Source organism: Salvelinus alpinus, chromosome 19 (genome assembly GCF_045679555.1).
Source record: "Salvelinus alpinus chromosome 19, SLU_Salpinus.1, whole genome shotgun sequence".
Classification (NCBI taxonomy): Eukaryota; Metazoa; Chordata; class Actinopteri; order Salmoniformes; family Salmonidae; genus Salvelinus; species Salvelinus alpinus.
In genome coordinates this window covers 31,454,296-31,477,920 of record NC_092104.1, presented here as the reverse complement: position 1 = coordinate 31,477,920, position 23,625 = coordinate 31,454,296, and the positions used below count along the sequence as shown (strand labels likewise).

Sequence of the window (23,625 nt, the reverse complement as noted above, 5' to 3'; positions counted from 1 at the left end):
AGATATAACAGACTGACCCTAGCCCCCCAGCACATAGACCATTGTAGCATAGATACTGGAGACAGAGACACGGGTGGGTCGGGGGACACTGTGGCCCCGATGATACTCCCAGACAGGGCCAACCAGGCAGGATATAACCCCACCCACTTTGCCAAAGCACAGCCCCCACACCACTAGAGGGATATCAACAGACCACCAACTCACTACCCTGAGACAAGGCTGAGTATAGCCCAGGAAGATCTCCTCTACCAAACAAGCCTGAGGGGGGCGCAAAACCAGACAGTAAGATCATGTCTGTGACTCAACCCACTCAAGTGACGCACCCCTCCTAGGGACGGCGTGGAAGAGCACTAGTAAGCCGGTGACTCAGCCCCCGTAATAGCATCAGAGGCAGAGAATCCCAGTGGAGAGTGGGGAGCCAGATAGAAGAGACAGCAAGGGCAGTTCGTCGCTCCAGTGCCTTGCCGTTCACCGTCGCACCCCTGGGCCAGACTACACTCAATCATAGGACCTACTGAAGAGACAAGTCTTCAGTAAAGACTTAAAGGTCGAGACCGAGTCTGCGTCTCACATGGATAGGCATATCATTCCATAGAAATGAAGCTCTATAGGAGAAAGCCCAGCCACCAGCTGTTTGCTTAGAAATTCTAGGGACAATGAGGAGGCCTGTGTCTTGTGACCGTTGCATACGTGTCTCCAAATCGGAGAGATAGGTAGGAGCAAGCCCATGTACCGCTTTGTAGGTTAGCAGTAAAACCTTGAAATCAGCCCTAGCCTTAACAGGAAGCTAATGTAGAGAGGCTAGAGAGGCTAGAACTGAGTAATAGCATGGATTAGCTTTTATGCATTATTTTTGGACAAAAAGTTAGATTTTTGCAATGGTACGAAGATAGAAAAAAGCTGTCCTTGAAATTTCCTTGATATGTTCGTCAAAAGAGAGATCAGGGTCCAGAGTAATGCCGAGGTCCTTCACAGTTTTATTTGAGACGACTGTACAACCATCAAGATTAATTGTCAGATCCAACAGCATATCTCTTTGTTTCTTGGGACCTAGAACTAGCATCTATTTTGTCCGAGTTTAAAAGTAAAACATTTGCCACCATCCACTTCCTTATGTCTGAAACACAGGCTTCCAGGGTAGGCAATTTTGGGGCTTCTCCATGTTTCATCGAAACGTACAGCTGTGTGTCGTCCAGATAACAGTGAAAGTTGACATTGTGTTTCCGAATGACACCACCAAAAGGTAGAATATATAGTGAAAACAATAGTAGTCCTAAAATAGAACCTTGAGGAAAGCCGAAACTTACAATTGATTTGTCGGAGGACAAACCATCCACAGAGATGAACTGATATCTTTCAGACAGATAAGATCTAAACCAAGCAAGAATTTCAGTGGTCACTCTGGGCTCCACACTTAATAAACAGGTTGAGTGAATTATGGCCAGGCGGGCTGCTTGGACCGGACTCTCCCCTGCATACATCACCATGTCTCTCAGACTCACTTATTCTGCAGAGAGGCTCATTCAGACAGCTCTGCAGCTCATACTCATCATATGTCTCTGCAGAACAGAGACACAGGGAGTGACTAAATCACAAAACAAGATAGCAATCTCTGTCCAGGGAAGTCCCCAAAGCATATTGCATGTACAGTAACAGACCTACAGTACAGCATAGTCAAGCATGTTAATGTTTCCAACATTTTCAGACCACTAAACTATTGATTTAGAGTCAGAGAGTTACCACAAGTTGCAAAGAAAACAGGAGCCGCCTCCACTATTCCAGCACCATTTCATCATCATCAAATCACCACTGCTTAGTCTAATACAGTGACAACTATGTAAAAGATACCAAAAACAATTTAGTCCAATCAACGTAAGTTTTCCACAGTTGGACTTTTTTGACTTTTTCCACATTTTGTTACACAGCCTTATTCTAAAATTGATTCAATTGTTTTTTTTCATCAATCTACACACAATACCCCATAATGACAAAGCAAAAACAGGTTTACATTTTTTTTTTTCTAAAACTTAAATATCACATTTACATAAGTATTCAGACTCTTTACTCAGTACTTTGTTGAAGCACCTTTTTTCTTCATGGGTATGACGCTAGAAGCTTGGCACACCTGTATTTGGAGAGTTTTTCCCATTCTTCTCTGCAAATCCCCTCAAGTTCTGTCAGGTTGGAGGTCTCTCAGGTCTCTCCAGAGATGTTCGATTGGGTTCCAGTCCGGGCTCTGGCTGGGCCACTCAAGGACATTCAGAGACTTGTCCCGAAGCCACTCTTGTGTTGTCTTGGCTGTGTGCTTAGAGTCATTGTACTGTTGGAAGGTGAATCTTCGGTCCAGTCTGAGGTCCTGAGCGCTCTGGAGCAGGTTTTCATCAAGGATCTCTGTATCTCTGTGCTCCGTTCATCTTTCCCTCAATCCTGACTAGGCTCCCAGTCCCTGTCGCTGAAAAACATCCCCACAACATTATGCTGCCACCACCATGCTTCACCGTAGGGATGGTGCCAGGTTTCCTCCAGACGTGACGTTTGGCATTCAGTCCAAAGAGTTCAATCTTGGTTTCATCAGACCAGAGAATCTTGTTTCTCATGGTCTGAGAGTCTTTAGATGCCTTTAGGCAAACTCCAAGCAGGATGTCATGTGCCATTTACTGAGGAGTGTCTTCTGTCTGGCCACTACCATAAAGGCCTGATTGGTGGAGTGCTGCAGAGATGGTTGTCCTTCTTGAAGGTTCTCCCATCTCCACAGAGGAACTCTGGAGCTCTGTCAGAGTGACCATCAGGTTCTTGGTCACCTCCCTGACCAAGGCCCTTCTCCCCCGGTTGCTCAGTTTGGCTGGGCGGCCAGCTCTAGAAAGAGTCTTGGTGGTTCCAAACTTCTTCCATTTAAGAATGATGAAGGCCATTGTGTTCTTAGGGACCTTCAATGCTGCAGACAATTTTCGGTACCTTTCCCCAGATCGGTGCCTCGACACAATCCTGTCTCAGAGCTCTGTGGTCAATTCCTTTGACCTCATGGCTTGGTTTTTGCTCTGACATGCACTGTCAACTGTGTGACCTTATATAGACAGGTGTGTCTCTTTCCAAATCATGTCCAATCAATTGAATTTACCACAGGTGGACAACAATCAAGTTGTAGATACATCAAGGATAATCAATGGAAACAGGATGCACCGGAGTTCAATTTTGAGTCTCATAGCAAAGGTTCTGAATACTTATGTAAATAAGGTAATTTTTTAATATTTCTTTTTTATAAAATGTGCAAAAATGAAGAAAAAAAAGGTTTTGCTATGTCATTATGGGGTATTGTATGTAGATTGATGAGGGGGAATTAAAAAATATATATTTTAGAATAAGGTTGTAACGTAACAAAATGTGGAAAAGGTCAAGGGGTCTGAGTACTTTCCGAATGCACTGTATGATGTGGCTGTCCAGGGATCTGATTTATGTGTGTGCGCATGCGTTTGTGCAAGTAGAAAAACATGTTGACTCACCCTACTTGTAGAGAAACTCCAATGCCATCCTCCTTTCTTTCATGTTGACGAAACGGTCTTTCACTCTTTCATACAGTACACGCTTTTATTTGTTGTTGTGCTAAGCCCTATTCGCACAGGAATAGTATCATAGAATGTCGTTTACATAATTACTACCCCAGCATGTCCGTTTTTCCAGTGGATGATTTGGAGGTGATTAGTTTTGCCAAACTGCCCCTGTAATATTATTATTATTATATTTTTTCCTCATTCAATATGGACCGTTATGACGGAAGCCTGGAGGCTCTTCTAGGAGTAAAGATATTTCACATGTCTAAGGATAGCCTAATGTTGGCCTAAAACCATGAAGTGTAACCTATGCAGACATTTAATTAACTGACGTGTTTGGCAATTTATCAATTCAATATTGTCCACTTCATCTTTAAATAGAGAAGTATGGCACTAGGAAAGTTGATGTGTCAAAACATTCATCTGTAGGCTAGGTCGCTGTTTCACTCACTCGGATGCTTTCTCCTGTGAGATACATTCAGTCTCTTGTGAAATGTAGGAAAATTATGAAACACAGAGAGAGTTTTTTTCTTGGCATGCATGAATACACATCCCTGGAAATAGCGTGCATTGTGTCAGCCGTCATCGTAGAGGCATCGGTTCGGCTCCACCCTCTTGGACGAGGTCGTAGAAACGGTGGCGTACGCGGCGTCCCCAAAAGTAGCAGTCCCGGAAGTAAGCTTTGAGCTCTCCTTTTGAGCAGTGCAGTGGCTCGTTAGAGTAAATCAAATACAGGTGTGCCAGTCCAGGGCAACGCCCATCTCCAAGGAGACCAGCCAAGGGGGTGGTACTAAATGAATCAATTAGGGGAAACACACAGAGGAGAAAGAGGCACAGCAAACCAACAAAAACATGCACAGGCAAGAATAAAGCACACAGTTACAAAACAAATGTCCACTGCAACTCAAATAAACACCATATTCACAAATTAAGAGCTGGTTCTCTAAAAAGTGAATAATAACCGACTGGGACCTGCGACTTGTGTGTGTAACACGCCCGTTCTTAACCCACCACCTCTCTGGAGCGGTGCTGAGGCTGCAGGCCAATAATACACTTCCCAACGCAGCCAGCAGACGGCTGTAGCTGTCACGCCCTGACCTTAGAGAGCCTTTTTATGTCTCTAGTTGGTTTGGTCAGGGTGTGATTTGAGGTGGGCATTCTATGTTTTGTTTTCTATGTTTCATTATTTCTATGTTTTGGCCGGGTATGGTTCTCAATCAGGGACAGCTGTCTATCGTTGTCTCTGATTGGGAATCATACTTAGGTAGCCCTTTTTCCCTCCTTTCAGTGTGGGTAGTTAACTTTGTTTGTGGCACTATAGCCCTGTAAGCTTCACGGTTGTTTCTTTCGTTTGTTGTTTTGTTGGCGACATTTTAAATAAAAAGGAAAATGTACGCTCACCACGCTGCACTTTGGTCCACCAAGGGACAAAGCAGCGTCGCCGGGAGGAGCAGCGCTATCTGAAGGAATGGACATGGGAGGAGATATTGGAAGGAAACCGACCCTGGGCACAGGCTAGTGAATATCGCCGTCCGAAGGAGGAACTGGAGGCAGCTAAAGCAGAGTGGCGAGGAATTGGCACAGCGGAGTACGCACGAGACCCAGCCCCCCGAAAAATGTTGGGGGGGGCACACGGGGAGAGTGGCTGAGTCAGGGTATAGACCTGAGCCAACTCCCCGTGCTTATCGGAAGGAGCGTGTTACTGGTCGGGTACCGTGTTATGCGGTAAAGTGCACATTGTCTCCAGTTCGCTCTCATAGCCCGGTGCGCTACATCCCAGCTCGCCGCATCTGTCGGGCTAGGGTGAGCATCCAGCCAGGACGGATGGTACCGGCTCAGTGCGCCTGGTCTCCAGTGCGTCTCTTCGGCCCAGGATATCCTGCGCTGGCTCTGCGCACTGTGTCTCCGGTGCGTCTGCACAGCCCAGTGCGCCCTGTGCCAGCGCCCCGCATTTGCAGGGCGAAGATAACCATCCAGCCAGGACGGGTTGTGCAGGCTCTACGCTTCGAGACCTCCAGTGCGCCTCCACGGCCCAGTGTATCCGGTGCCTCCGCCAAGAACCAAGCCTCCAGTATATCTCCCCAGCCTGGTGAGTCCTGTGCCTGCTGCCAGAACCAGGCCTCCTGTACGTCTCCCCAGCCTGGTGAGCCCTGTGGCAGCTCCACGTACCAGACTGCTCATACGTCTCCTCACTCCAGTGATGATCCATGGCACAAAGCCTCCAGTGATGATCCATGGCAAGAAGCCTCCAGTGATGATCCATGGCACGAAGCCTCCAGTGATGATCCATGGCAAGAAGCCTCCAGTGATGATCCATGGCACGAAGCCTCCAGTGATGATCCATGGCAAGAAGCCTCCAGTGATGATCCATGGCACGAAGCCTCCAGTGATGATCCATGGCAAGAAGCCTCCAGTGATGATCCATGGCACAAAGTCTCCAGTGATGAACCATGGCAAGAAGCCTCCAGTGATGATCCATGGCACGAAGCCTCCAGTGATGATCCATGGCACGAAGCCTCCAGTGATGATCCATGGCACGAAGCCTCCAGTGACGATCCATGGCACGAAGCCTCCAGTGATGATCCATGGCACGAAGCCTCCAGTGAGGAGTCATGGCACGAAGCCCGCAACGAGGGTTCCCAGTCCGGAGTCTCCAGTGACGGTCTCCAGTTCGGAGTCTCCAGCGACGGTCCCCAGTCCAGAGCCTCCAGCGAGGGTGCCCAGTCCGGGGCCCGCAACGAGGGTGCCCAGGCCGGGGCCCGCAACGAGGGTGCCCAGCCCGGGGCCCGCAACGAGGGTGCCCAGTCCGGGGCCCGCAACGAGGGTGCCCAGTCCGGGGCCCGCAACGAGGGTGCCCAGTCCGGGGCCCGCAGCGAGGGTGCCCAGTCCGGGGCCCGCAGCGAGGGTGCCCAGTCCGGGGCCCGGAACGAGGGTCCCCAGTCCGGGGTCGGCGACGAGGGTCCCCGCACCAGGGGTGCCACCAAAGTGGGGTGAGCCAGAGGTGGAGCGGGGTCTGCGTCCCGCACCTGAGCCGCCACCACGGATAGATGCCCACCCAGAGCCTCCCCTATAGGTTCAGGTTTTGCGGCCGGAGTCCGCACCTTTGGGGAGGGGGGGGGGGGTACTGTCACGCCCTGACCTTAGAGAGCCTTTTTATGTCTCTAGTTGGTTTGGTCAGGGTGTGATTTGGAGTGGCTATTCTATGTTTTGTTTTCTATGTTTCTTTATTTCTATGTTTTGACCGGGTATGGTTCTCAATCAGGGACCGCTGTCTATCGTTGTCTCTGATTGGGAATCATACTTAGGTAGCCCTTTTTCCCCTTCTTTCAGTGTGGTCCATGGCACGAACTTTTAACTTTGTTTGTGGCACTATAGCCCTGTAAGCTTCACGGTTGTTTCTTTTGTTTGTTGTTTTGTTGGCGACATTTTAAATAAAAAGTCAAATGTACGCTCACAACGCTGCACTTTGGTCCACTTCCTTCAACGACGGCCGTGACAGTAGCTCCAGTGTTATGGTATACATTACAGTATCATCACTACACAGGAGCATGCCAGGGAGATTTGCTCTCCAGTATCTGTGCATTATCTCTGTGGAAGCTTTGATCTGGATCAGATGGTGTCAGTTAGTCTTCTACTGTAGCAGCCCTTCAGTTTAGTTGATTTTAGCTACATCTTAGTCATTTGGCAGACACTCAAGTCTAGATGTACTATACTGTGTGTGCGTGCCTGCCTGCGCACCTGTGTTCGTGCATTCAATAAAGAGTCTGTTTGTGTGTGTGTGTGTGTGTGTGTGTGTGTGTGTGTGTGTGTGTGTGTGTGTGTGTGTGTGTGTGTGTGTGTGTGTGTGTGTGTGTGTGTGTGTGTGTGTGTGTGTGTGTGTGTGTGTGTGTGTGTGTGTGTGTGTGTGTGTGTGTGTGTGTGTCAGCGAAAGTGTGTGACAGAATGACAGGTTAAAAGAGGGGGACTGACGGAGTGTTGATGTTGATTCCTCCCCCACATTTTGAAGTCTCCTCAGTGTTTCAGCAAGCATCAGGAAATAAGCAATAAAACCCCACAAAGCGCCACATGCTGATGGCGGTAGCCCTACAGACAGGGAGAGAGGGGTTTTGTCCTGCCCATGAGGGGGGCAAGATGTGAAATCTAGAGGGCACGTCTGTCCCCAACCTAAATCAGCCACACCACAAAACAGGAGAGCACAGTATATCTCAATATATAACCCTGGGCCATACACATTCTGAGTAGTGGGTCGTACCTCTCTCTGTCCTTCTATGTACCCGTCTAGGCCTAGTCCTGAGCTCATGTGTGGGCCAGAAAGAATGTTTGGTAAAAGTATGACTATAGGAGGCCAGACAGACTGTTTGGTAAAAGTATGACTATAGGAGGCCAGAAAGAATGTTTGGTAAAAGTATGACTATAGGAGGCCAGACAGACTGTTTGGTAAAAGTATGACTATGGGAGGCCAGGCAGACTGTTTGGTAAAAGTATGACTATGGGAGGCCAGGCAGACTGTTTGGTAAAGTATGACTATAGGAGGCCAGAAAGAATGTTTGGTAAAAGTATGACTATAGGAGGCCAGACAGACTGTTTGGTAAAAGTATGACTATAGGAGGCCAGAAAGACTGTTTGGTAAAGTATGACTATAGGAGGCCAGGCAGACTGTTTGGTAAAAGTATGACTATAGGAGGCCAGGCAGACTGTTTGGTAAAAGTATGACTATAGGAGGCCAGACAGAATGTTTGGTAAAAGTATGACTATAGGAGGCCAGACAGACTGTTTGGTAAAGTATGACTATAGGAGGCCAGGCAGAATGTTTGGTAAAAGTATGACTATAGGAGGCCAGACAGACTGTTTGGTAAAAGTATGACTATAGGAGGCCAGAAAGAATGTTTGGTAAAAGTATGACTATGGGAGGCCAGGCAGACTGTTTGGTAAAGTATGACTATAGGAGGCCAGGCAGAATGTTTGGTAAAAGTATGACTATAGGAGGCCAGACAGACTGTTTGGTAAAAGTATGACTATAGGAGGCCAGGCAGCCCCTTTGGTAAAAGTATGACTATGGGAGGCCAGGCAGACCGTTTGGTAAAAGTATGACTATAGGAGGCCAGACAGACTGTTTGGTAAAAGTATGACTATAGGAGGCCAGAAAGAATGTTTGGTAAAAGTATGACTATGGGAGGCCAGGCAGACTGTTTGGTAAAGTATGACTATGGGAGGCCAGGCAGACTGTTTGGTAAAGTATGACTATAGGAGGCCAGACAGACTGTTTGGTAAAAGTATGACTATGGGAGGCCAGACAGACTGTTTGGTAAATGTATGAGAATCAGTATCAGAATGGTGCTGTTTTAGAAGTCTATGTAACAGGAAACATCATTGGCTCTTGAAAGATACCAGACTGGTTCCATCATTATTTACGTCTGGAATCTAAAGAGCTCATATCAGTCTGTTATTCCTGCTATGTTATCACTCATCTTTAGCTTCCTCAGTGGACTCAGAGCCATGGGATATGATGGAGCAGAGTTTTGTTAGATAATACTAGGATTATGAAAGGAGCTTGTTTTCCTCTATAGCTGAGGACCACGGGCTAATTTGTCATCTCTTCATGTGCATTAGTGTCTCCAGTCCCCTGCTCTGCAGTGGTTGGCACTGGTAACTCTCCCCCACAAACACACCCGAACACAGGGCTGAGCCAGTCACGTGATATGTTTACTGAGGTCACGGTTCAGTGCTACTGAGTGGTGTATAACCCCCTCTCAGGAGGGGCTAACGTTCCCCTCTCCTCACATCCCCCTCTCCCCACATCCCCCTCTCCTCACATCCCCCTCTCCCCACATCCCCCTCTCCGCACATCCCCCTCTCCTCACATCCCCCTCTCCCCACATCCCCCTCTCCTCACATCCCCCTCTCCCCACATCCCCCTCTCCCCACATCCCCCTCTCCTCCCATCCCCCTCTCCCCACATCCCCCTCTCCGCACATCCCCCTCTCCTCACATCCCCCTCTCCTCACATCCCCCTCTCCCCACATCCCCCTCTCCGCACATCCCCCTCTCCTCACATCCCCCTCTCCTCACATCCCCCTCTCCCCACATCCCCCTCTCCCCACATCCCCCTCTCCTCACATCCCCCTCTCCTCACATCCCCCTCTCCTCACATCCCCCTCTCCCCACATCCCCCTCTCCTCACATCCCCCTCTCCCCACATCCCCCTCTCCTCACATCCCCCTCTCCCCACATCCCCCTCTCCGCACATCCCCCTCTCCTCACAACCCCCTCTCCTCACATCCCCCTCTCCTCACATCCCCCTCTCCCCACATCCCCCTCTCCTCACATCCCCCTCTCCTCACATCCCCCTCTCCCCACATCCCCCTCTCCTCACATCCCCCTCTCCTCACATCCCCCTCTCCTCACATCCCCCTCTCCCCACATCCCCCTCTCCGCACATCCCCCTCTCCTCACAACCCCCTCTCCTCACATCCCCCTCTCCCCACATCCCCCTCTCCTCACATCCCCCTCTCCCCACATCCCCCTCTCCCCACATCCCCCTCTCCTACAAGCATTTATCTCTCTGCGTGGTTTTGGCAGCGATGTGCTTTTCCCAGCGTTTAGCCAGGAGAGAGAGAGAGAGGAGGAAGAGGGGGAGAAAAGCCAGGAGAGACAGAGAGGAGGAAGAGGGGGAGAAAAGGAGGCCTTTTCAGGCAGGGAATGACGGACGCTTTATTAAAAAAGGCAGGGCCCTTTGAGAGGCTGGCCTCCCCCCGCCCCGTGCGTCTGGTCCATTGTCACGGGGTAGCGGCAACGTAAATGGCCCCCCCACTGGGCGCTTTGTCACTGTAAGTCACTCCACAGACTGGAACAGACCTGCTCACACAGCACAGGAATTCTCCACCCAAAACACAACGCCTGTCTGTAAAGGGCAGGCTGAGAAAAAAAAAGATTGTCTGGCTGTCACAAAAAAATGCAGGAGGGACAGAGAGATGTGGGAAGACATGTAGCGAAGAAGGGATAGCAGAAAAGAAGGGATCAACACACACTCTACTCGCTCTCTTTCACCCCGAGGGATCAATCTCGGGGTGAAAGAGAGAGAGCTGGGGGACATCAAAACAAGTGAAAAGTGAAGAGAGAGAACTAGGGAGGGAGCTGGTGGAGAGAGAGGAAGACAGTAAATGGAAAGTGCCATGGAGGAGAGAAGAAAGAGAGGAAAGGAAATAGACAAATGAGTGAAAGAGAGACAGGGAGAGGTAGTGGGCGAGGCGACACAGCGTGAGATTGAGGGGAGTGTGTGTTCAATGTGTGTCTTTAGATACAGGCAGCATTCCTCTAGAGATAAACACCCCCTCCCCTCCCACCCTCGACGGGCCCTGTGCACTCAAGTGTGTGTGTCTGCGTGTGTGTGTTTAGGTAGGACATGGTCTCAGTGCCCAGTCCCAGCAAACACTCTCGGGGGGCAAGGAAACAACAGTAGAGTGTGTGTGTAAGAGAGACAGAGAGAGAGAGAGAAAGAGAGAGAGAGAGAGAGAGAAAGAAGAGAGAGAGAAAGAGAGCGAGAGAGAAAAGCAGAGAGAGGGAGTGGAGGGCCAGCAAGCATGCCGGCCAAGCTCATCACCTGTGGAGTGAGTAGAAACTGGATTGTGTTCCATAACCAATATCTGTCTCCGTTATTATTCCTTTATCACTGTAATCTCTTCACTCTATTCTTCATGCTACTGACTCTCTGACAGTCTGTTTGTGGGTTTATCTGTTTGCTCTGTTTAGCAGTCTTGTTTCTGTATACTACAGTTTAACCATGTTGTGGTCTTAGATCACTTTGTTAGAACTTCCACTACCTTTCCCGGTGATTTCTAACTAACCCACCTGTCAATTTCCCCTGTCTGTCCACCTATATCATTTTACTGCACAGTTATTAAACTCTCCTTTTATTTTGATCATCTCTCTATTTTTAATCAATGAACTGATGCAACTCCAACCCTTCTAATATATTCATCTTCAGTTACAGTATAATTTACTTAGATATCAGCTCATCTTTACTTTTCTACATCTTCATGCAGCTAAGATTCTCTCTTCATTAACTATTTGGAGACCTCTTCCTCGCTTCCCTCTCTCTATGTGGTCTTCCCTTCATTAATGAATCTGTCCATGTCTCTGTCTGTCCCAGAGAGAAAGGGAGTGTGAAAGAGAGTGAAGGATAGAGGACAAGGAGATGATGAGTAGAGGGCTATTTGAGACAGTGTAAACACAGTTGTCTATTCCATATTGATGCTTTCTGATGACATTTGTCTCATATTAAACAGATTCGTCTTTTAGTTAATTCGTATTTTAGTTGGCCTTCAATAGAATAGAACAATAGTGACAGAATGTTGACTGAATATTTTTTTTACTTTAACTCTCTCAAAACAGAACTTCTGGCTGTTCATGTTTTGTCCATTACATTCATTTGACTCGGTGTCCCATAGCAACTACAGATCTCGTAGGGGAGAGAGTCTAGCTAGTCGTTTGGGATACATTTTAGGGAGTAACGGTGCATGTGTGTCTGTGAGATTGTGTGTGAGACGTGTGTGTGTGTGATGGCTGTGTGTCCTGTTCTGTAGTCTTCTTTGAATCTTGTTATGACTTAGTTTAGTGCTCTGTTCTGTTCTGTTGTGGAATGTCTGTTGTGGGTGGGTGGTAAGTAAGCTGATGATCAGTACACTTATCTGTCATTAATTACATCATTTTATTTCGACTTCACTGAAGCTCCTGCTAATTTAGGAAGTATGAAGATTAAAAGACACACAGCAGACATCTACGGTATTTTGTCTGTATACTGTATAGCCAGAGGACTGCTGATTCAGCACTTAGGTTTAGAGGGGGATTTTGGCTACAGCAAAGACGCTCAGCAACAGCAATCATCTGGTTAAGCATGCTGTGAAAGGCCAGATGATGCAACCTTAAAGATATGTAACATTCAAAATACAAAAATCATCCCCTTATGATGCATTTCGCATCATATAATGCTGCGTTTTGCATTACTGGATGCAAAATGCATCATACGGGGAAGATTTCTTTATTTTGAAAGTTACATATCTTGAAAACTTGATTGCTGATAAGAAAAACATTTTGGGACTATGTCAACAATGGACCACTGAAACAAATACCAAAATGTCGTTTTGTAGTGGAATGTTCCATTAAGAAATGTTAAATTCACCTATGTGTGTGCATTGTTGATAGTTGTGAGGATGGGCTAAACATTTTGAACTGTTACAATTACTGTATCTGATAAGGTTGCAATTCTCACTCACCCCTTACTCTCTGTCTTGTCCTCTGTCTCTTTTTATCACACGCACACACACACACACACACACACACACACACACACACACACACACACACACACACACACACACACAGAGCTCAATGCTGCAGCCGTATTTAATTGTCAGTATAGAGTCACACTCAGTGATAGTCGGATAAAGCTGTAGATCCACTGACTGTGCTTCTGTTTGATATTTCATAGATGACAGCTCAGAATCCCTCTGAGTTCTCTACACAGCTCACTCAATCACCCCCTCTCTTCTGCTCACACTCTAAAGTGTAACCCCGCAGTGACTACTTAGCTATATAGTTGTTAACCTAATTACAAAGTCTGTTGTAAACATGGGACTTATTAGCAGTCTCTAGTTAATTCTCTATACTTGCATCCTTGTTACCAAAAGTAATGATAGCGTATGGGGTATCCCATACGCAATAGTACACAGGCTACATGATTATCGTCACTTTCTACCATTCTTTCTCACGCTCTGTAAACAGTCCCCTCTCTACTTCTATGGTTCCCCCTCCCTCCATCTTTCCACAAAAGATCTCAAAAACCATGACAATCTCATCCACTGCTGAGGGGTCCAGATGGAGGGGTGAGTCAAAGAGAAAGACAGACACACAGGAACACGGAAATAGAAAGAGAGATAGAAAGTGTGAGAAAGTAAACAGTCAAAAGGAGAGGGAAATATAGGCTTGTGATCAGTGTGTATAGCTGAAGCAGACAGGCAGACAGACAGACAGACAGACAGACAGACAGACAGACAGACAGACAGGCAGACACAGACACAGACACAGACACAGACACAGACACAGACACAGACACAGACACAGACACAGACACAGACACAGACACAGACACAGACACAGACACAGACAGACTGTGTTGAGTGAGTGGTTGTAATTGCTTGACCAGGCTGGTTCCTGTAAGTGTGTCCAGAGTAGAGTCCCTGGGGGTCTCTGTCTGACTGGCTCCTCCTCATCACAACACCACCACCCTGACCGGAAACCACACGTTCACTCTGCAGCTAGCTAGCTAAAACACTGAGAGATGGAGGGATGGAGAAAGGTGAAAGATGCAAAGAAAATCAATTTCCTGAACAAATGCAAGTCAGCAGAAAAGGGAAACGGAATAGCTGCTTAAGATGTCTCCGCAGGAATTTCCAACCCATTTAGTTATGTTGTGGCCTAGATAGCATGCTGTAGCCGTACTATATGGGCAGGATACCATCTTGTCATAAACTGCACGTAAAACCCCTTATTGGCACCTTTCTGCTGGGTCCACAAATAGCTGAGGTGGCATCTAAATATTTATGATTTGCACCTGGTGCTGTGTCTGCAAAGTCTTAGTGTGCCATTTGCTTATGGAGAGGGGATTGTGCGTGTGTGTGTGTGTTATAAACATAAAATCAAATCAAAGTTTATTTGTCACGTACACCGGATACAAACAGTTTCACCTTACAGTGAAATGCTTACTTACAGGCTCTAACCAATAGTGCAAAAAAGGTATTAGGTGAAAAATAGTTAGGTAAAGAAATAAAACAACAGTGAGGCATTAGCGAGGCTATAAAAGTAGCGAGGCTACATACAGACATTCATGCATTCATTCTCAAGAATGCATCTATCACAGTGTTGACGGTGATCTGTGTACTTCAGGCTATGCATAGTGCAGACTCAGCGCTGGTTTCTGCACCCGTTTCATTGCAGGTTAATGGTTAGCTGCCTGTGTCAGCCTCACACACAGGTCCATAGAGACCAGAGGAGAGGGTTACCTTAAGATCAATGGCCCAGCCCTGTGATTCTCCCTGGGGGAGAAAGAGCCTGAAACCAGGCAGCTCCATGCCTCCATGCACTGTTCCTCCTCTCCTATCCCAGCCACAACCTCACATGGTCCTGTCATCCAGGGCTTAAAGTAGAACCGTCACTGTTTAAAGCATGTCATCAAACACACACAGAGACATTTGTGCCTTGGTTATCCCCTGGTCTCTGTCAGGTTTCACACCTACTTAGATACTGAGAGACAGTTATCCCTTACTGTTGACACTACTAAATGGGACTCATGAGACACAAACACACGCACACACACACGCACCCACACACACACACTGAATCTCTTACAGACAAACACACAAACACAGACTGTGTCACACTGCTGCAGTATACCAGCTAGAAGGTGATGTCATCATGTCTGCCGCAGCACCAGCACGATAGAGGGAGGGGGGAGAAAGAGAGGGGGGGAGAGAGAGAGAGAGAAAGCGCAATGAGAGGAGAGGGAAAATGGAGGATGGAAAAGAGGAGAGGGATTGAACAAGGATTATATGAGACAGGGATGAACAAAGGAAAAGGAAGGAAAGCAGGGTAGAATTAGTCAAATGTGATAAGGGAAGAATGTGAGGATTAAAGAGAAAGAGACAGAGGTACAGTGGACAGAGCCTGAGGACAATGGGATACCCCATAGCGCTACAGTGTGATGTGATGCTAATGATGACACACTGCAGCTTATTGTCTCTCCTTCCATATAGTACAGTAACAGTAGAGGGTGATTTATGATGTGGTTCCACTAACCCCAGCCAGCCCCGCCACACAGCACTGTCCTCTCTCTGGGGCTTCTAGGACCTAGACCCACATCCATTTCCATCACACTGTGTTAGTTAAGATTAGCATGAGGATATACAAGGCATGAGAGGATTTCAGGCTGCTGCGTATGTGTGTTTGTATTATGGTTTGTGTGTAAGAGAGAGGGGATAGGGATAGGCAGGTTAGTGAGCCAGTGAAAGTGTGCATGTTTACGCTGAGAGTGGGGTGACTCTGCGTCAGCCTGGCATGCAGAGTTCGGGTGTGGCCTACAAAGTGCCCCTTCTACCCTTATCTGACTGCACCACACACTTACCTCGCACAGTAGTATAGACTGAACTCACACCAACATAAACACACTGTACTGAACATTACAAATGTGCATAACTTCTTGTAAATTTTAACCAAAGATTGTCATTGACATTGCATGGTTCTCCAAGTTATTGAACTGAAAAAGTAAGGCTACTGGTAGTGCTCTGTCCAGTCTGTCCACTGCAGGGATAGGTCATGTCAGACTTCTGCACTCTCCTTGTGCTAAAATGACCCTCTGAGATCTGAACTTTGGCTGACCTAGGGGAAGGTGGATGATGTCCACCTTGTAGGAGTGCATTTCAACGGAGCCTAGTGTGTGTGTGTGTGTGTGTGTGTGTGTGTGTGTGTGTGTGTGTGTGTGTGTGTGTGTGTGTGTGTGTGTGTGTGTGTGTGTGTGTGTGTGTGTGTGTGTGTGTGTGTGTGTGTGTGTGTGTGTGTGTGTGTGTGTGTGTGTGGGTGCGTGCGTGCGTGCGTGCGTGCGTGTGTGAGTGTGTTCGTGGACACTAAGCATCTTTTAACACATCACCTACTCTTGCCCTTAACAGGTACATAATTTCCCCACTACTTCTCTTCTCTGTAATGCAGTGCTGGTCAGGTCTTGATCTCCCTCTAGCTCCAGGAGAGGTGGAACTGCAGGCCCAGGGTTGGGGTGGGCTAGGGGCTAGTGGAGGTTGGCTAAGGGGTGCAGTCGGGGTGGTCAGAGATTGGGTGGTGGTGAGCCAACTACGGAGGCCTCAGTGGGGGTCACCATGGTGTTACCATGCCACCTCATACTGGTTATCCACATATACTCTCCTGCTTGGCCTGTGTGTGTGCGTGTGCGTGTGCGTGTGCGTGTGCGTGTGCGTGTGCGTGTGCGTGTGTGTGTGTGTGTGTGTGTGTGTGTGTGTGTGTGTGTGTGTGTGTGTGTGTGTGTGTGTGTGTGTGTGTCATCAGCTGTCTTTGCTTGAACTGTGGAGAAAAGATGTTCTCTGAGTCACCATGGCAGTGACTGCACACACCATCAACTAGAAAAGACAACCTAATTACACTCTGACCAGCTGTGCAGAGTATTTGGTGGAATGTGAAGCACCCTATGCATCGTGTGTGGGCAGCATCTATTTGAGGCTAAGTAGGTTTCTAGACATCTGTGTGTGCGCACACACACACACATCCACTGTATGAGTTTCTATTTCTGTCAGGAGGGTACCCCACCACGGTCAGTTTAACTGTTGTAACAGGTGGGTGTGTGTATCTGTGTTCGTGGGTACAACAGGAAGAGTGATTGAGGAGTACTAGGGGGTCAGTTTGTTGTCGTGAAGCAGGCTGGAGGGAGGGGATTTGGGTGCTATCGGCTTTCTCACAGTGGACGAGTTGGAGAGGCAGAGTATGAGAGAAAAGGAGAGAGAGGAGAGAGGCCATGGCTGACCAGGACAACTCTATCACTGTGAGTAACTGAGGAAGGTCTGCTTGCGCAATCCTAGTGTTGTTGTTCACCTTCTATATCTTAGATAACTAGCTGCTAAGTGCTTGCAAAATGCTAAGTGCAGTTTAGTGTTCACTCCAAGAAGACAGTGTCTCAGCCTTAACTTTCCACATGGGACAGAAGTTGATCAAAACAACTTTAAACACTAACACTCTTTAGTGTGTATGCAAGAACAGTGTGTGAGTAAGTCTTTATACGTTTTTAACATGTGTATGTGCATGTCTGTGTGAGTATGTGCGTAGTTCAAGGTCTTGTACATGTAGAGAGTGTCCAGAGTGACAGTGTGAAGAAAGGTGTTGACAGACAGAGAGAAAGAGTTAAGTAGTGAGTTAATGAGGTAGTTAAGGAGGTAGTTAGGGAGAGAGTTACGAAGGTAATTAAGGAGAGAGTTAAGAAGGTAGTTAAAACTTCTTATGGCTGAGATCCCGTTAACGGGATCGACCTGACAACAGCCAGTGAAAGTGCAATGTCCATCATTTATTGTCAAATAGCTACTTTTGTTAGCGCTTTCGGTAAACAAATCCAAAGTCACGAAGCGCGTTCACTAAAAGCAGACGAAATGTCAAAAAGTTCCGTAACAGTCAGTAGAAACATGTCAAATGATGTATTGAATCAATCTTTAGGATGTTTTTTTATTTTTTATTTTATTTTTATTTTTATCCCATTTTCTCCCCAATTTTCGTGGTATCCAATCGCTAGTAATTACTATCTTGTCTCATCGCTACAACTCCCGTACGGGCTCGGGAGAGACGAAGGTCGAAAGCCATGCGTCCTCCGAAGCACAACCCAACCAAGCCGCACTGCTTCTTAACACAGCGCGCCTCCAACCCGGAAGCCAGCTGCACCAATGTGTCGGAGGAAACACTGTGTACCTGGCCCCCTTGGTTAGCACGCACTGCGCCCGGCCCACCACAGGAGTCGCTGGAGTGCGATGAGACAAGGATATCCCTACCGGCCAAACCTTCCCTAACCCGGACGACGCTATGCCAATTGTGCGTCGCCCCACAGACCTCCCGGTCGCGGCCGGCTGCGACAGAGCCTGGGTGCGAACCCAGAGACTCTGGTGGCGCAGCTAGCACTGCGATGCAGTGCCCTAGACCACTGCGCCACCCGGGAGGCTCTTTAGGATGTTTTTAACATAAATCTTCAATAATGTTCCAACCGGAGAATTCCATTGTCTTCAGAAGTGCGATGGAACAGAGCTCCCTCTCATGTGAACGCGCATGGTCAGAGCATGGTCAGCTCATGGCAAACCTTACTCATTTCCCCTCTCCTTCGGCCCCACTTCACAGTAGAAGCATCAGACAAGGTTCTAAAGACTGTTGACATCTAGTGGAAGCCATAGGAAGTGCAAACTGACCCATATCCCACTGTGTATTCGATAAGCGATGAGTTGAAAACCTACAAACCTCAGATTTCCCACTTCCTGGTTGGATTTATTTCTCAGGTTTTTGCCTGCCATATGAGTTCTGTTATACTCACAGACACCATTCAAACAGTTTTAGAAACTTCAGAGTGTTTTCTATCCAATACTACTAATAATATGCATATATTAGCAACTGGGACTGAGGAGCAAGCAGTTTACTCTGGGCACCTCTGGGCACCTTTTCATCCAAGCTACTCAATACTGCCCCTGCAGCCATAAGAAGTTAACTACCTTCTTAACACTCTCCTTAACACTCCCCCCAACTACCTTCTTAACTTTCTCGAGATATGGATGAGTTTTCACTTCCTACGGCTTCCACTAGATGTCAACAGTCAATAGAACTTTGTCTGATGACTCTACTGTGAAGGGGGGCCGAAGGAGACAGGAATGAGTAACCACTGCCATGAGGTGACCACGCATTCACCATGCGTGTTCACGTGAGAGGCAGATCCATTCCATCGCTCATCTGAAGTCAATGTAATTCTCCGGTTGGAACGTCATTCAAGATGTATGTTAACAACATTCTAAAGATTGATTCAATACATCGTTGTTTCTACTGACTGTTTCTACTGACTGTTACGGAACTTTTGGACATTTCGTCACGTTTTAGTGAACGCGCTTTGTGACTTTGGAATTGTTTACCAAACGCACTAACCAAAGTAGCTAATTGGACATAAATAACGGACATTATCGAACAAATCAAGCATTTATTGTGGACCTGGGATTCCTGGGAGTGCATTCTGATGAAGATCATCAAAGGTAAGGAAACATTTATCATGTAATTTCTGGTTTCTGTTGACTCCAACATGGCAGCTAATTTGACTCTTGTTCTGAGCTCCGTCTCAGATTATTGCATGGTTTGCTTTTTCCGTAAAGTTTTTTTGAAATCTGACACAGCGGTTGCATTAAGGAGAGCTATATCTATAATTCCATGTGTATAACTTGTATTATCATCTACATTTATGATGAGTATCTCTGTTGAAAAAGATGTGGCTATGCACTTTATGAACTTTATCAAATAAAACATGCATGTATTGTGTAACATGAAGTCCTATGAGTGTCATCTGATGAAGATCATCAAAGGTTAGTGATTCATTTTAGCTATATTTCTGCTTTTTGTGACTGCTATCTTTCGCTGGAAAAATGGCTGTGCTTATTGTGGTTTGGTGTGACCTAACATAATAGTTTGTAGTGCTTTCGCTGAAAAGCATATTTGAAATCGGACACTTTGGTGGGATTAACAACAAGATTACCTTTAAAATGGTATAAGACACATGTATGTCTGAGGAATTTTAATTATGAGATTTCTGTTGTTTTGAATTTGGCGCCCTGCACTTTCACTGACTGTTGTCATATCATCCCGTTACCGGGATTGCAGCCATAAGAAGTTGGAGAGAGTAAAGGAGAGAGTTAAGGAGAGTGTTAAGAAGGTAGTTGAGGGGAGTGTTAAGGAGAGTGTTAAGAAGGTAGTTAAGGAGAGAGTTAAGAAGGTAGTTAAGGAGAGAGTTAAGAAGGTAGTTAACTTCTAACGAGTCAGAAACCCGGATCCGGGAGCACCCCCCACCCCCCACCAGTAAAAAAGCTGAATAGCATAGCTAGCATAGCGTCACAAGTAAATAGTAGCATCTAAATATCATTCAATCACAAGTCCAAGATACCAGATGAAAGATCCACTTCTTGTGAATCCAGCAATCATTTCTGATTTTTAAAATGTTTTACAGGGAAGACACAATATGTAAATCTATTAGCTAACCACGTTAGCAAAAGACACCATTTTTCTTTGTCCACCATTTTTTCTCTCCACCAGTAGCTATCACCAATTCGGCCAAATAAAGATATTGATAGCCACTAACCAAGAAAAAACCTCATCAGATGACAGTCTGATAACATATTTATTGTATAGGATAGTTTTTGTTAGAAAAATGTGCATATTTCAGGTAGAAATCATAGTTTACAATTGCACCCACCATCACAACTCGACTAGAATAAATACAGAGAGCAACGTGTATTACCAATTTACTCATCATAAAACATTTCATAAAAATAGACAAAGCATAGCAATGGAAAGACACAGATCTTGTGAATTCAGACAATATTTCAGATTTTCTAAGCGTTTTACAGCGAAAACACAATAAATCGTTATATTAGCATACCACATGTGCAAACGTTACCCCAGCATGAATCAAAGGCAAGGGGAGCGATAACGTTATGATCACCAAAATATATAAATTTTTTCACTAACCTTCTCAGAATTCTTCCGATGACACTCCTGTAACATCATATTACAAAATACATATAGAGTTTGTTCGAAAATGTGCATATTTAGCCACAAAAAAACGTGGTTATACAATGAGAATACTAGCAAAACTGCCCTGAAAATGTTGGGCGCTATATTTGAGAGTGATCTAGTCTAATCTATAGCTAATCATAAACTTGACTAAAAAATACAGGGTTGACAGGAATCGAAAGACAAATTAGTTCTTAATGCAATCGCTGACTTAAATTTGTAAAATTATCCTTACTGTGCAATAGCGGGTCCGCCAAGCGAAGCTACACATAACAAAATGGCGACATATGCGTTTAAAATTTTTCAACAGAACAGCGATTTATCATCATAAATAGTTCTTACTGTGAGCTGTTCTTCCATCAGTATCTTGGGCAATGTATCCTTTCTTGGGTCTAATCTTCTTTTGGTCGAAAGCTGTCCTCTTGTCCGTCGAAATGCCCACTAACGTTCGACCGGGACCCCGAAACGTGCCCGGTGCTTCAATGTGCATCACAAAGCAATGCCTCAAAATCGCACTAAACGGATATAAATTGCTATAAAACGGTTTAAATTAACTACCTTATGATGTTTTTAACACCTATAATGAGTAAAAACATGACCGGCGATATATAAGTGGCTAAACCAACGCTTGGAAAGAGAGAGAGTCCGACGTCCATCTTGCGTGAGGCGCAGCGGGAAAAGAACGGTACATCCGGTCTTTTCTGTTTTATACTGGCCCTGATTGCGCAATCGACTCCATTCAAATTGTCACCTCTTACTGACATCTAGAGGAAGGCATGGGCAGTGTTTGTATCCTCATAGGATTTACAGGGACTTTAAAACTGACCTGGGACTAGAGGCCAAAATGTCTGAAATCTCACTCCATATCAGGAAAAGTGCTGTAGAATGGGTTCTGTTTCACTCAGAGACATAATTCAAACGGCTATAGAAACTAGAGAGTGTTTTCTATCCAATAATAACTATACTATGCATATTGTACGAGCAAGAATTGAGTATGAGGCAGTTTAATTTGGAGACGATAAATGCTAATGTTGAAACAGCACCCCCTATATTGAGAAAAGGTTTTAAGGAGAGAGTTAAGAAGGTAGTTAAGTAGAGAGTTAAGGAGAAAGTTAAGAAGGTACGTAGTTAAGGAGAGTGTTAAGGAGAGAGTTAAGAAGGTAGTTAAGGAGAGAGTTAAGAAGGTAGTTAAGGAGAGAGTTAAGGAGGTAGCTAAGGAGAGAGTTAAGGAGAGAGTTAAGAAGGTAGTTAAGGAGAGAGTTAAGGAGAGATTTAAAACCTTTCTGAACCACCCATCCCGGATCCGGGTAATTGTCATCAGCAACGCTGAATAGCATAGCATAGCATAGCGCCACAGTCAAATAATATTACTAGAAAATATTCATATTCATGAAATCACAAGTGCAATATTGCAAAACACAGTTTAGCCTTTTGTTAATCCACCTGTCATCTCAGATTTTGAAATTATGCTTTACAGCGAAAGCAATACAAGCGTTTGTGTAAGTTTATCGATCGCTCGACAAAACATTAAGTACACTTAGCATCAGGTAACTTGGTCACGAAAATCAGAAAAGCAATCAAATTAATCGTTTACCTTGGATGATCTTCGGATGTTTTCACTCACGAGACTCCCAGTTAGATAACAAATGTTCCTTTTGTTCCATAAAGATATTTTTATATCCAAATACCTCAGTTCGTTTCGCGCGTTATGCTGAGAAATCCACAGGAAAAAGCGTTCACGACAACGCAGACAAAAATTCCAGATAATATCCATAATGTCCACAGAAACATGTCTAACGTTTTTTTATAATCAATCCTCAGGTTGTTTTTCAAATATCTATTCGATAATATATCAACCGGGAGTGTTGGTTTTTCACTAGGACCGGGAGTAACAATGGCTGCCTTTCTCTGTTGTGCACAACTCACTCTGAGAGCCCCCACCTATCCACTTACGCAATGTGGTCGTTCTCGCTCATTTTTCAAAATAAAAGCCTGAAACTATGTCTAAAGGCTGTTGACACCTTAGGGAAGCCATAGAAAAAGGAATCTGGTTGATATCCCTTTAAATGGGTAATAGGGATGCATAAGAACAGAGAGGTTTCAAAAACAGAGGAACTTCCTGATTGGATTTTCCTCAGGTTTTAGCCTGCAATATCAGTTCTGTTAAACTCACAGACAAAATGTTGACAGTTTTGGAAACTTTAGAGTGTTTTCTATCCTAATCTGACAATTATATGCACATTCTAGTTTCGGGGGCTGAGAAATAGGCAGTTTCAAATGGGTACGTTTTATAGCCAAAAACGAAAATACTGCCGCCTAGCCTTAAGAAGTTTTAAGGGTTGAAGTACAGGGAATACGTTTTAGGAACAGGTAGGCGTTGTGGCTTCATTGGTTGAAGCGCCTGTCTAGTAAACATGAGATCCTAAGTTAGAAAGGTAACCAAATAGTTGCTGGTTTGAATACCTGAGCTGACAAGGTGAAAATCTATCAATGTGCCGTTGAGCAAAGCACTTAATCCTGTAAAACAACATATTTCACTGCACCTATCTGGTGTATGTGACAATAAAACATATATACACTGGCCAGTTTATTAGGTACACCACCCCATTCACAAAAATTGATTGCTCCTACAGACAGACAGTGAGTCACATGGCCGTGGCATGCTATATAAAGCAAGCAGACAGGCATTGAGGCATTTAGTCACTGTTCAATTGAATGTTAGAATGGG

At 45.8% G+C, this 23,625-nt stretch overlaps 1 protein-coding gene across 23 annotated transcripts in view; it reads left to right on the top strand.

Moving 5' to 3' along the window:
- ank1a (ankyrin 1, erythrocytic a) overlaps window positions 1-23,625 on the top strand; it is a 233,504-nt gene that overhangs the window by 137,978 nt on the left and 71,901 nt on the right. The window contains exon 1 of one of the 23 annotated variants that reach the window (XM_071353034.1): window positions 10,538-11,155. The exons of 18 other annotated variants lie outside the window; for them this stretch is intronic. In XM_071353034.1, coding sequence (XP_071209135.1) covers window positions 11,129-11,155 — 27 coding nt within the window. In that variant the 5' untranslated portion in view covers window positions 10,538-11,128. Of the gene's footprint in view, window positions 1-10,537; window positions 11,156-16,632; window positions 17,146-19,226; window positions 19,370-23,625 lie in introns of those variants that run through there. 4 more of the 23 variants (XM_071353031.1, XM_071353035.1, XM_071353032.1 and 1 more) reach the window with 4 other exon arrangements.